This window comes from Nyctibius grandis, chromosome Z, assembly GCF_013368605.1.
Source record: "Nyctibius grandis isolate bNycGra1 chromosome Z, bNycGra1.pri, whole genome shotgun sequence".
Classification (NCBI taxonomy): domain Eukaryota; kingdom Metazoa; phylum Chordata; class Aves; order Nyctibiiformes; family Nyctibiidae; genus Nyctibius; species Nyctibius grandis.
Window position 1 is genome coordinate 66,796,515 of NC_090695.1, and position 14,722 is coordinate 66,811,236.

Genomic DNA, 14,722 nt, shown 5'->3' on the forward strand with positions numbered 1-14,722 from the left:
TGATCCTGCCAATTCCTTGCTCATCAAATAGATGGCTGTGGTTTTCAATTCTGAGAGTGTTATCTAGAATAGGTGGAAGAAAAGTTAGAATATATAATAGAATGCATATAGTGATAATTGTTTTCATAATTATAGCAACCAAATGATAAGTAACTTAAAATGTGTTAAATAACGAAATTTGTATTTATAGGCTTTAAAAAAAATGCTAATTATTGTTTGGTTGTGATTGTTTGGAAAAGCCTCATTGTAGCTTACCTGTTTTCTTACTGGAAAAATACCTAAGGACCTCTAACACAAACAGAAGTATATATTGTTTTTGAAATGTAGATATCCTTTATAGAACATACAGTCCCAGAAAAGAACTAGTATGTAGACATGCACAGAGAATGGGAAAGAGAATGATTGTTTAAGCATAACTTTAAAGCAATATTAGCTGAATTATAAACTACTAGAAGAAAACTATTTTAAATATTTCATAATCCCACAAATCAATGAAAAAACTTAATCAGGAATTTATGTTTTGAAATATAGTAGCCTATTGCAGTCACAATCACATAAGCACAATATTACAATGATCAGTAAAGAATTAAAGGGTTTGTCCTCTTTGTTATGAAATTCCCTATCAAAGCTTGCATTGATTTATTTAAAAACGTATTTGATGCAATGTAATGAAATACACATTTTTAGGCGAATAGCAGTCTCTTGTGATAAGGATCAACATTGTCTTTACCAAAGAAATTACATTGTTATAAAAGCTCAGAAGTGGGATTTTCTTCAGTTATATGATGGTTTTGCATCATCACAGTAGTGTGAGGCATGGAGTTACATTGACCTGTGCGGGCACTCAGACCACTTTTGCTCAGTTTACAGAAACTCTCCCGAAGAAAACATATGTTATGCTTCTCTCCCTTTCATAGGAGAGTTGCTATGGAAAAGTTGCTGTATCTTTTATAAATCTGACTGCTTTGGGTCCTGATTCCTGTGAGGTCATATCTAGAGATGGAAGGAGACTTTGTGAAGGCAGTGGAAAAACGTAATGACTGTTTGCTTCAGTGAAGAGGTCTAAATAGAAGGAGTAACAAAATATGAAATCATGTATTTCTTGTGCTTTGAAATATTGTTCAGGAAAAATCCATAAGTTTTAAGGGAGGCCAGAAAGATATGGATTTTCTAAGAATTATCTTCAGTTGGAGAAGTACTTGTCTGAGCTCTTCTGTATTTGTACGGAGCTTAGTTTTTTTGTTGAAAGCAAATCTGAGAGTTAGCTGCTGAAATAGTTTTGAATTCTCAGGGGAAAAAAATCACTGTTTTTCCTCACTTCTGCGAACATAAGCCTTCCAATTTAAAGAATTCTGATTTTATGTTAAACAATGCTGTGACAAAATAGTCAGGGACCTAAGTTGTGTTGGGACTCGGCAAAATACATGAAGGTTAAGTGGTGAGGGAAAAGAGGAGCAGCACACTCAGCCACAGAGTTCACAGGATATAAGCCAAAGGGCTCCTTATGTTTTTGTTTTCCTCCTAAGAAGATACTTTCTCTCAAAGCACCTTACACTGTAGGAAGACTATAGAAATTTTTTTTTACAGCAAACCACTGGAAGTAATTTACTTCTGCTGAGTAAAACCACATCTTCCCAGCACAAAGCTTCCTAGGCTTCCCCAGGGTGAAGGTGGGGATCTGTGGGCAACGTTTTTCTGCAGTGACAGTTGTTAACCTTTCCATGCCAACTGAGATAAAGATGGATTTTCAACAAACTTTACTTACATCTGATTTATACATAAAGTCAGCTTAAGAGAATGTGTAATTTTCATGGAATCATAGAATGGTTTGGGTTGTAAGGGACCTTAAAGATCTTCTAGTTCCCATCCATCTGCCATGGGCAGGGATACCTTTCTGCTAGACCAGGTTGCTCAGCTAATTCACTTAAACGAAGACATACCGCTGAATATGGACATGTCCAACAATATAAAAATTGGTTATTTCATAAATAAAAAACAAATTTTCACTAGACCCTTAATAACAAGGCCTAAGTTAAACCAGTAAAATATTTTCTACCCACATTTGCAATGGAATTTCTGTGTATTTAAATTATTCCATTCAACTTGTAGTGAAATTGCCCTTTAGTATATTGGTTTATTTGTCTCTATAATTATAAGACTGTATGATTTAGTTTTGATTTTAAAGGAATAAGTTTGAGAATAATTAATAATTGCACAGCTTCCTTAAGTCTCTAATTATTATAGTTTTATTGATAAAGGAATGATGGATTGAAAAACACTCACTGTACATCACTAATATGTAAAAATAAAGTGATAGTTCAAATTGTTAATTTGAAAATCAGCCTTTTAAAACAATAACATACGCGTATTCCCAAACAAGTGCTGCAGTGAAGTACACGTTAAATAATAGTTGCTTTAAAAATGTCCATTTCTTGTTATGCAGCTTTTTCTACTACATGAATTTGGGAATTCATATAGTAATAAAATAGTAAAATTCAGACTTTTAAACTTGGTTTAGAAAAGCCTTTACTATAAGTCTGTTAGTGTAAAATATGCATTTTTATGCAGCTCCCACAATTTAAAGTGCATATAATTATACTCCAGCAAATTTATATGAAAGGGTTTTTTTAAATTTTTTTCATCAGATTTTCAATTGAGTCAGCCAAGCTTGTCAAGGCTTACTTCCAATACAGAAGCTTTTCAGGATAATTATTTGGGGAAAGAGAAAGTTTCCACAGCCTTGCAATCTTGGACAAAATATCAGTATTTAAAAAAAATCAATATTCAAGGATATAATTCAGTTTGATGAAATAATTCTATTGGCAAAATATTTTCCTACTAATTTTTTATTTTAAAGGTCTTTTTCTACTTAGTTTCAGCATTGTGACAAATGACAGTTCCACAAATAACACCCACTTGTGACTCCTGATTGCTGGATTTTTATTGTTGAAAAGGCAGAAAAAGTCAAGCCTCAATGACAGAACAATCTATTACTTCCTGTTAATCAAATTGCTTTCTTTAGTAGCATTTTTTTTCAGCCGTAAACTGTTGGAACAAATAACAAGTTAAGAAAAAGGGGCCTACACTGTTTTAGAGTGGTTTTAAAGGGTAAGCTTTTGTGCACAACAATCAGAAAAATAATTATTTAAAGATGTTTTTCAGTAATTTACCTCCTCCTGGTCATTTCAATCAGAAGCATAACTAAACTACAGTAAAATAATGTTGTATTTCTGCATATTAAAAAAAAAGTAACAGTGTAGTAGCATTTATGCGGTCATAAATTAACCACAGGGAAAAAAAACCACAAACAAAAAAACATATATGATTCAAACGAAATCAGTGGGTGTTTAGATATCATAGATTTTAACTGTAATAAGCAATTTTAATGGAAAAAGTGTGGCCATAATAAAATTTTCATACCAACACAGGCTTGCTGCACAAATGTGAGATTTTGCGGCAGTCCATTCCAAGCACATTTATAGTACCTTCAGCTGGTAATTTAACTGTGAAAGTCAAATGCCCATTAATTTTTTGTACTGAGTAGATTCATAGAATTATATAATATCTCAAGTTGGAAGGAACCCATAAGGATCACTGAGTCCAACTCCCTGCTCCTTGCAGGACTACTTAAAAATAAACCATATGACTAAGAGTCATCCAGATGCTCCTTGAACTCTGACAAGCTTGGTGCTGTAACCGCTTCCCTAGGGATCCTGTTCCAGTGACCAACCACCCTCTCAGTGAAGAACCTTTTCCTAATGTCCAAGCTGAACTTCCTCTGATGCAGCTTCGTTCCATTTCCACGTGTCCTATCGCTGGTCAACAGAGAGAAGAGATCAGCACCTCCCCCTCCACTGCCCGCCTTCAGGAAGCTGTAGGCTGTGATGAGGTCACCCCTTAGCCTTCTCTTCTCCAAGTTGAATGAACCAAGTGACCTCAGCTACTCCTCCTAAATCTTGTCCTCGAGACATTTCACCATCTTGGTTGCCCTCCTCTGGACACACTCTAGTAGTCTGATGTCCTTCTTCTATTGAGGCATGCAAAACTTCACACAGTACTTGAGGTGGGGCCGCACCAGTGCGGAGCAGAATGGGACAATCACCTCCCTCGACCAGTTAGTAATGCTGTGCTTGATGCACCCCAGGACACAGTTGGCCCTTTTGGCTGCCAGGGCACACTGTTAACTCATATTCATCTTGCCATCAACCCAAACCCCCAGGTGTCTTTCCATGGAAGTGCTCTCCAGCCTCTCATCCCCCAATTTTTATGTATAACCAGGATTACCCCATCCCAGGTAGAGAATCCAATACTCGCTCTTGTTAAATTTTATACGTTTGGTGATTGCCCAGCTCTCTAGTCTATCCAGATCTGTCTGTAAGTCCTCTCTACCCTTGAGGGAGTCCACAGCCCCTCCTAATTTAATATCATTGGTAAACTTACTTAATGTACATTCAACTCCTGCATCCAGATCACTTATTTTCTTCATTTAGCCTTCACCCAGGGCTAAACAATAAAAGTTTTTTTCTCACCTAATGTCTATTCTCCAACTGAGGAAGGAAATTGGGAAAAAGAGCGAGACTCATGGGTAAAAAGTAAACAGATTTAATAAAATGAAGAAACCAATACAAATGCTAACACAAAACACACAAAAGTATACTTAGCTACAGGGTTGCAGCAGGTTGTCCAGGAATACCAATCATCAGTAATTAGGAAAAGGAGAAGCAAGAAGAGAGCAAAAAAACCCCATCTCTCCCCAGCAAGCCCTCCCTTTTATAGTGAATTTAATTGTTAATGATACAGAATACACCTGTGGACCAGCCTGGGTCTGCTGCCCTGGATTTAGCTGCTAATGGGCCTCATCACCATGGCTGGCCACAAACTGAAAAAAAATCCCAATGAAACCAGGACACTTATGAAAACGTTAAAGAGCATTGGCCCTAAAACTGAACTGGAACCCCACTGGCGACTGGCTGCCAGCCTGATGGAACGCCATTTCCTAGAACACTTTGAGCCCAACCCATCAGACAATAGTTTACCCAATGTGTTATGGACTTTTCTAATTTTGAGACAAAATAAGATTGTACAAGAACATGTAACATTTTGAAATCTTCGACACCATAAAAACAGAAAGGTCAAAGCTAGTCTTTTGATTGCACAGTTCTTATCTTAAAATGTTCTTCTAGGAGCTATGTCTGCTGATTTTCAACATCACTTCGCAGAGGAAAGACGGTTGAAGGAGAATTCAAGAAAGAGGGTTATTGAGTTTGTGTTTTGCTTTTGGGATCGTTTTGAAGATAACAATGTGGGTGGAGTGATTTTGTCTTTCTTTGCTGAAAAAATTTGAGTATACTTAGCAATTGAATTGCTATGAAGATGATTAAGGATGCGTAACTGCAGTTTACTGTAAAATACGGTCTGATAAACGTGTGTGTGTGTTGTTTCCAGTCAGTTAAATTTGACTTAAGCACTAAAGCAGAGAAGGATTTGTCTTCCCTAAACCCTATCACTTTTACTAGTAAGATTGCTTGATCTAATAGGAAGTTTTACTTTATCCCAGCAGTACTTTCTAATTAATGAGTCAGGTGAACCTTAAGGATTTTAAATAACTAATATCCTTTCATATTATACACATAAAATGTTTACCAAATGGTTGGTATAGAAAACTAGAAAAATAATAGAAAATGTTTCACTCTTGAGGTTTTCGATCCTACTTATAGTTAGAGATAAATATTTTTATCACAAGGGGGTTTGGACATTTTTTTCTTGCCATCTCAGGTTAGTCTTCTTCTTAAGACATCCAGATCTAGCAGATCCTTCAGTGTGGTGAGGCCATCATCAGAAGCAGTGTATGCTACAGAGAGAACACAGGCAGTTAAACATCCAAAATTTTATGTAATCCACCAGTGTAGGCGAGCAGACTCTAGGCTCACATCTTTCTATCTAATAATACATCAATCATTGCAATAATCAGAGAGTAGTTGATGATAATGCTGCTGTGATATTTTGCAACCAGTTCTACCAAAACACAGAATCACAGAATCACTGTAAAGATCACAAGTCCATTCATGGGTTCTAGGATAAAGTAGAGGTGGAAATGAATGAGATGAATTCCCATTTGATTTGCACAAAACTTGAAAACATACTTCCTTTAAAAGTCCTCTTTGAATAATTAGTACTTCCAGAGTTTCTGCTTCAATTAGAACTGTCAGAGTAAATAAACTGTTTTCCACTGCTAAAGTAGTGCATTAGTGAACATTAGCTGGTGAATAGATAGAGAGCTCTGACAGGGTACATACATTCAGAAATGCAGCTCAAGAGAACAAGAGAGAGGCTTTTTGCTTTTTTTTTTTTTTTCTTAGTGAGAATGATAATGGTATAATGTTGGAAATGTACAGTAAATTGGAACGACATTAATTTTTTTTTAGGTTTTCACAGAAAATATCTTGGTGGATTTCCAGGATTGAGGTCTTCAGAGAGTTTTTGTTTTGACAGACTTGATGATGATGGGATAGAGTAGATATATGAATCTGTGGAAAGAATATAATCCAATAATATATATATTTATGAGAAGAAATATAATAAAATATCTATTTTTCATGAATGCATGCTTTGTCATTATCGTTTTGCAGAATGAAAAAGTTGCATTTTAATTTAAATATTTTAGTTGCATTTGAATCTTTTTTTCTTTGGAGCTTGCTATAGTAAGTTAAAAGCTTTTCCCTCTGCAGACTAGCAATTGTCATCTGTAAAAAAAAAGAGTTGAATGTATCTGACTGTCTTTTCATTAAAGACAGACAAGAAAGGGAGTCAGTGAATCTACATATGTTGCTGTAACTCAAATATACTCAGAGGAACACAGGTTAATTATTCATTTATTCTTCTGTCACTTTATTTTGTACATTTGTGCTAAGATTAATTGTGTTCTGTTCCTTTTGATTAACAGAAAACAGCGACGTAGATGAGGAAACTATGAAGGCAAACTCTCAGGGGTTTATTGGATGTCTCTCCTCAGTGCAGTTCAACCACATTGCTCCTTTGAAGGCTGCACTGCACCACATCAGCTCAGCCCCCGTCATTGTAAAGGGACGCTTCACTGCATCCAACTGTGGTACTTTAACTGGAGCTGACTCAACATCAAGTGAAACAACCCATTCGTTTGCAGGTAGCATATGGTTATCACTTGTTCTGATCTCTAAAGCAAAATCTAAATAGAGTACTCATGTCCTGAATCACAACTGTCTTTTTTTTTTATTATTTTTCCACGTGGGTTAATATCTCAGGAGTAGTTTGAAATATAGTTCTCTTTTATATGTACTTACCTCCTTTTCTCTAGCCTTTCTCTTTTCCTCTGAACTTTCACATTTTTCTCTTTATCTCTGCAAAGTATCATCTGCATCACTGTTCTTTGCATGCTTACAGACCCACATTACTGCTACTGTGCCATACTGTACATGAGCTGTAACCATGTGAGAATTCCTTGAAAACCCTTCTGTTTGTCTGTCACTTTCCTTTTTTCTGCTGCAGATCACTCTGGACCAATAGATGAGGGAGAGCCCTTAGCTAATGCTATCAGAAGTGACTCTGCAATTATTGGAGGTAATAGGGACTATAACAACTTCACAGGAACCTTTTTTTCTGATAACTGTGAGTCTTTCAATGCTGAAGTGAAGTCAGTGTTAGTTTTGTGCCCATAAGGAAACTAGTAAAAATGTTTCACATTTTTACAGGTGGTAGACAGACAAAAATCAAACATTGTTTTAAAATGCAATCAAAAGCTCTCATATTTTCTTATTACGTAAATTTATGCCATCAGTGTTTCTATACATTGGAATATTCTGCTGAAACACAAGATACTAAGATACTAAGAACAGGTTTCCAACCTGAATAATGCTAGTGTCTATGACTTTAAAAAGTACTTGGATATGTTGTGATAAATAGCATATGTTTTAGAAAGAACAATTTTTGCTCCCTGACTGTTAAAAAGTTACATGTTGCTACACAGCCAGGTTCAAAATTTTCTTTAACACATCTGAGCATCAAAGCTTTTTCTAGAGAAAATGGGGTCTAAGACTGCTTGAATCAATCCTTTGACAGATTGAGGCAAGTTTCATTTTGGTTCCACATTTGGAAAGCAATATACTTTTGGACAGACTATCACTTGCATTGAGTAACAGCTTACAGATAAAATGTATGTTAGAATAATAATAATAAAAAATAATTACAGTTGTTTTGAATTACTATTTCTCCTCCACTTTCTTACTATTTCTTTCAGCCAGTTTTATCAGCTCAAATAGAACTACAAGTGATCATCCATTAACTTTTTTCAAAACACTTATTTTTAACAAAGGGATAGAGGAAGAACCATGTACAACTGCTCCTATAGTGAATATGATGATAGTCCCTTTACTTTTTATGTCTATCAGAACAAATATGGTATAAAGCTTAGGATAGACCTCTTGTGCTTAAAGCACAGGACTAATAACCAGGATACGCAATTTCCATTACTCTGTCTTTCTGACTGACCATCCTTGAGCCAAGATCCATCTGCATTGTGGTAGGGAAGCCTACCAGTTCTGCCTCTTCAGCAGGACTGAAGAGTATTCAAGTGAGCCTTAATAGGCAGAATTTGAGATTGGGGACCCTCGGGCGAATTTCAACTCCTGTCATTGGTATTGGAGTAGGTGTATGGCTGTGTCAGTTCAGTTTTTTTCTTTCAAGGAATAATATTGTCTCCTGTGACAATCATCCTCTGTGAGAATTTCTGGTGGTATTTCTTCTCTTGGGAGGAGGTGAGGGGAGGAAACTTGTTTTTACTCATGAAAACGGTATTTTCACAGTATAATTCACTGTTTCGATTTACATTAGTTATGTTAACAGAAAAAGGGCAGGGGGAGGAAAAGGTCATCCCCTCCATCTTTTAAATACTGAATAGATTTGCTTTCTAAGGGTTTTAAAAGCCTCAGTAGACAAACAACATAGTGATATTCTCCTGCAGAGAAGGGCTTGGGGTTACTGGTGGATGAAAAGCTGGACTTGAGCAGGTAATGTGTGCTCACAGCTCAGAACAGGACAAGGGTTAATGGTTTTAAACTGAAAGAGGGTAGATTGGGACTAGATATAAGGAAGAAATTTTTTACAAAGAGAGCAGGGACACACTGGCACAGATTGCCCAGAGAGGTGGTAGATGCTCCATCGCTGGAAACATTCAAGGTCAGGTTGGAAGGGGTTTTGAGTAGCCTGATTTACTTGAAGATATCTCTGCTCACTGCAAGGAATTTGGACTAGGTGACCTTTAAAGGTCCCTTCCAACCCAAAATATTCTGTGATTCTATGACTCTGTGATTCAGAAGAATAAAGATGCCACGGCTTCTCACTGAGGATAAAAGCATTTAGGTCTGTGGAAGGTGAAGTTAAGATAAGAACCTGCAGTCACACGTGTGTCTGCCATATAAATAATGGTACTTGTTATGGTCTGTGCCTGCCAAGAGCACACTGTATGGTCAGTGACCTTTAACACAGTAATACTGAAGATACTAAAATAAGAGGTAATAAAACCTAGAAGCTTCCTTGCTTGTATAGTGATACTTATGTCTGTATATTTTTATACACACAAACTCTGAGAATTTTACAACTGAATTCGATGAGGTCAGAATTTAAAAATACAGTTTCTGAGTTCTTCTACATGTCTAACTTTGTCAAAAATTACTTTGCTGTTTCAAAAGATAAGTATTATTTTTTGTAAGTATCTGTACATAAAGATCACTTTATGTGCTATGTAATTTAGTGTGGGTGGACACTTTTAAGTGTACTAACAACAAAGTAATTTTTGAACTTCGAGCTACAATAATAGTGTTTTTAAGATAATAACATCACAATTTTATTGTTATCAAACACATTTGGGAATTCACACTCACAATTATTGTACTGCTTAACTCTTGCTGTTTAGAAGTCAAAATAAAGCAAGCTGTACATTGCTCAGTAAAAGTTTAATGTAAGTACCCTTAAATGAGTATAACTGAGAATTGTACCAGTTCAGATACTTCAGACAGATAAAGTTTATGGACAAGCCCTTACAGGGAGCATGTATGGTGACTGTGAAACAAAAGAATGACTGTTCTATTTAATCTAAATAAGAATGAGATTTATACAGATTACAAAGTCTATTCCAGAGAAGGAGATACCATACAAAAAAATTTTATATTCCTGCCATTGAGGATGGCTGCACATACTAGAGGACGAAAAAGATTACAAGTGCTGAATTTTGGATGGTCTGGTTTTATTTACAGTGCTAAGGGACTATGTATTTTTATTTTTTCTTGCCGTAGTGGCCAAGTTATGCAGCAGATTGTTCCTTCATCTAGTATAGCTTAGGCACTGCATTGCAACTGTTTCCCAGACTGTTCAGTGCTTTTTTCCTCCCTGCAGCCTAGTCTTGCTTTCTGCCTCTTTGACAAGCACTTTCTGCTTCCCTTCTGTTTCATTTCTCCTCAAATTCCTCTCCTGCTCAACCTCTGACTCATGAACTTGAGGGCCTGAGACCATCGTGAGAGGATGAATGAGGAAGAGAGGAGATGGGCTGGAAGACTGTAAGGTCATGCTTATCTTGGTGGGAAGTATCTCTTTCCTTACTGTTCCTAATGTGCTGCACTAGGAGCAGCATGTCCTGGTAACAGTTCAGTAAATCTTAAATAGTTGCCTTTAAAACGAAGTACTCATTCCATTTAATGTCTTATGTGTTAGGTATGTGGCACTTATGGTATCTGATGAATCCCCTGTATAAGCTTATGCTCCTGCCCCTTTGCTTTCTAACTGATCAGCTAGAACACCATAAAGCAGGTGGCTGTACTGATGATGATTTTACCCTACCAGATGGGGCTGTTAAAGCTGTTGGAAAAGGAAGCTTGCTCATTACCATCTGTGTAGGCAGGGACCTTGTTTACTTATGAATCCAAGGTCATCTAGCCATGCAAAGTAAAATCATAGCTAGGATGTCAGAACAAGTGCCACAAACCTGAAGGGAAATGAAGGAGTCAAACCTCTATTAGTTCACCCTGAACATGAAGAGCACGTTGATTTTAGTATTTTAGTATTTTAACCACTGTCTATTCATTACAATGATGCAGTAACAGAAACGTGAGCCCTAGCTAATGTAGATCATGAAAACCTCTTCATCCTATTATGATATACCAAAGGCAGTCAAACGGAGTTGAGATTTTCTTCCATGAGGCAGAACAAACATTAGAATTTCTGTCCCTTTTGACCTGAAGATGGGCAGCTATATACACTGACCAATTTTCACTGGAGTGGCTATGATGAACTGTTTTACATTTTCTTTTATAAATTCTCCTTATTAACGGCATTGTTTAGTCAGAACAAGTCATCTGTGGTCTGAACAAATTTGTATGGAATACTGGATATGAATGAGACTAATTCTGTGCAACCATTTTTACTGCAAAGGGACTGAGGCTTGGACTTTGTGGTGTACACAGACAGAGCTGATAGAGGACCTGGTTCAGAATTCCAGATTATTACATTTGTACTCACCCTGTTCTGCTCTGCCTCTGCTCTCTGGATTCCTTCCCCAGACTTGGAGCAGTGATAGGAGAGCCGATTGGCAGGTGAAAGGTGATGGTGGGACACATGTCCCCTTTCTTCCTGATGACATGTGGTGTGAGAAAGGGTCCTGAGCAACATGAGGGACTGAGGAAAGGGAGAGTACTTTGTCCAACACTCATAAGAGTTGGGGAAAAGGAGAAAGTCATAGTAGTGCCCTTTGGTCATCTCGTTGTCTAGCAGGAAAGACCCTGAAGAACAGCTCCTCAAATCACAGAATCACAGAATCACAGAATCAATCAGGTTGGAAGAGACATCTGGGATCATCGAGTCCAACCATTGCCCTGACACCACCCTGTCAACTAGACCATGGCACTAAGTGCCATGTCCAGTCTTTTCTTAAACACATCCAGAGATGGTGACTCCACCACCTCCCTGGGCAACCCATTCCAATGTCTAATAACCCTTTCTGAAAAGAAATCCTTCCTAACGTCCAACCTGAACCTCCACTGGTGAAGCTTGAGGCTGTGTCCTCTTGTCCTATCACTAGTTGCCCGGGAGAAGAGGCCAACTCCCACTTCACTACAACCTCCCTTCAGGTAGTTGTAGACTGCAATAAGGTCACCTCGGAGCCTCCTCTTCTCCAGGCTAAACAACCCCAGCTCCCTCAGCCATTCCTCATAGGTCAGACCCTCCAGACCCTTCACCAGCTTGGTCGCCCTCCTATGGACTCACTCCAACACCTCAACATCTTTTTTGAAGTGCCTGGCCCAGAACTGGACACAGTATTCAAGGTGCAGCCTCACCAGTGTTGAGTAGAGAGGGACGATCACTTCCTTAGACTGGACGGCTACACTATTCCTAATAGAGGCCAGGATGCCATTGGCCTTCTTGGCCACCTGGGCACACTGCTGGCTCATGTTTAGCCTGCTGTCGATCAGCACCCCCAGGTCTCTTTCCGTCGGGTTGCTTTCTAACCACTCTTTCCCCAGCCTGTAGCACTGCTGGGGGGTTGTTGTGGCCAAAGTGTAAGACCCGGCACTTGTTCTTGTTGAACCTCATGTCGTTGGTCTCGGCTCATCTATCTAACCTGTCCAGATCCCTCTGTAGGACCTTCCTACCCTCCAGCAGATTCACACTCCCACCCAGCTTGGTGTCATCTGCAAATTTACTGAGGGTGCACTCAATCCCTACATCTAGATCATCTGTAAAGATATTGAACAGCACTGGCCCCAGAACTGAGCCCTGGGGAACACCGCTAGTGACCGGCCGCCACTTGGACTTTGCCCCATTCACTACCACTCTCTGGGCTCGTCCATACAGCCAGTTTTTAACCCACCGAAGAGTCCACCCATCCAAGCCCTGGGCAGACAGTTTGTCTAGGAGGATGCTGTGGGACACAGTGTCGAATGCCTTACTGAAATCTAGATAGACTACATCCACAGCCCTGCCCTCATCTACTAAGCGGGTCACTTGGTCATAGAAGGAAATCAGGTTAGTCAAGCAGGACCTGCCTTTCATGAATCCATGTTGGCTGGCCCCGATGCCCCGATTGTCCTGCATGTGCTTTGTAATGGCTCTCAGGATGATCTGTTCTATCACCTTGCCTGGCACCGAGGTCAGGCTGACAGGCCTATAGTTCCCTGGATCATCCTTCCGATCCTTCTTGTAGATGGGTGTTACATTTGCTAATTTCCAGTCAGCTGGAACTTCTCCAGTTAACCAGGACTGCCAGTACATAATCGAGAGTGGTTTGGCAAGTTCATTTGCCAGTTCCTTCATTACTCTGGGGTGAATCCCATCCAGGCCCATAGCCTTGTGGGTGTCCAACTGGCACAGCAAAATCTGCAGTGGCTTGATGTCCCAGCCTGGCAGAGAGCTAAGGCCTGATGCTGAAGGAGGAAAAGACACCCTCTTTTCTACAATACCCTAAGACTCCTACTGGTCTTCCATTCACAAGTCTCAAAAATTATAGTATTCTGTGGAACTTGGTTTTGGTATTAACAGTGTGCAAAATTTCAAAACAGTCACCATGAATCTTATGCTACAGTACTGTTTCTGAAAGCACAGATGGCTTCTTATTTCTCAGGCTCCCTGCAACACCCTCAGTTATGCGATAGTCATTCCTTCTTTGTTCCACTCTCTAGCACACGAGTTATTATTTGTCTATCTTTTATCTTGATTTTTCTCTCTTTTCTTCTCCTAGGTGTGATAGCCGTAGTGATATTCATCCTACTTTGCATCACTGCCATAGCCATACGCATTTATAAAAAAAAAGGCATATACTCAAAAAATGAGGCAAAAGGATCTGAAAATGAAGACAGTGCTGAATCTGCACTGAAAAGTGAGCTCAGCATGCAAAATACAGCCAATGAAAATCAAAAGGAATACTTCTTCTGATTGTCATTCATTATTTAATTTAATATAATAATGTGACAGTCTGACTTTCTTGCTAAGCCAGGGGCTCTCAATGGACAGAAAAAGCTCTTGCACTCTACAGTAAATGCAACAGATTTGAGACTTGTTATACTGTATATGTTCAGTCTCAGTGATTGCTATAGGGGATCTCTTTAAATTACATGCATTCCTTAACTATTATACCGTAAATGCATTTTATGTAACAGTGAATTAGATATTGTAACCAATTTCATTGTTGGTAGTTTCCGACTGTTCTGATGTGACCTTCTACAGCTGAAGTTTACCGTACATACTGAATATGATTTTTGAATAGGATAATTTTTATGAAGTTATTCCCATCCTTTTTCTTAAAACTGGATTCTGGAATTTTGTTCAAGGTGAAAGGTGGATTCTAATACCCCATTTTACTAAAGAAATTCTGTTGTGTTGCATTATAGTGATCCCTTTTACTTCCTCAAAATGAAAATGCCTTTTGAACTGGTGTTGGCTGCTGTCAGCCTCTGCTTGTGAGCCATGGAGTTTGGTACCAAAACAAACTGTACTTCTTTCACATGGGATGTGACCAATGTCATTGCTATCGCTTCTTTTTGGCAAACTTAGCAGGACTTAAAACTGAAGGGTGTACAATGCTGTGTTGAAATGCTATAAAAGGATGTTGAAATGTTGTAAAATCTTTTTTGTAATATGTTTTCACTTATGGTCAAGTGATGGCACCAAGTTAGACTTATGCACATTCTAGGCATTTTAAATA

General features: G+C 38.4%; 1 protein-coding gene across 1 annotated transcript in view; it reads left to right on the forward strand.

The window, feature by feature from the left end:
- CNTNAP4 (contactin associated protein family member 4) overlaps window positions 1-13,953 on the forward strand; it is a 246,282-nt gene extending 232,329 nt beyond the window's left edge. Inside the window, exons 23-25 of the mRNA XM_068422299.1 lie at window positions 6,944-7,162; window positions 7,525-7,596; window positions 13,760-13,953. Of these exons, the coding sequence (XP_068278400.1) occupies window positions 6,944-7,162; window positions 7,525-7,596; window positions 13,760-13,953 (485 nt within the window). The remainder of the gene's footprint in view (window positions 1-6,943; window positions 7,163-7,524; window positions 7,597-13,759) is intronic.
- Window positions 13,954-14,722: the final 769 nt, after the last annotated feature.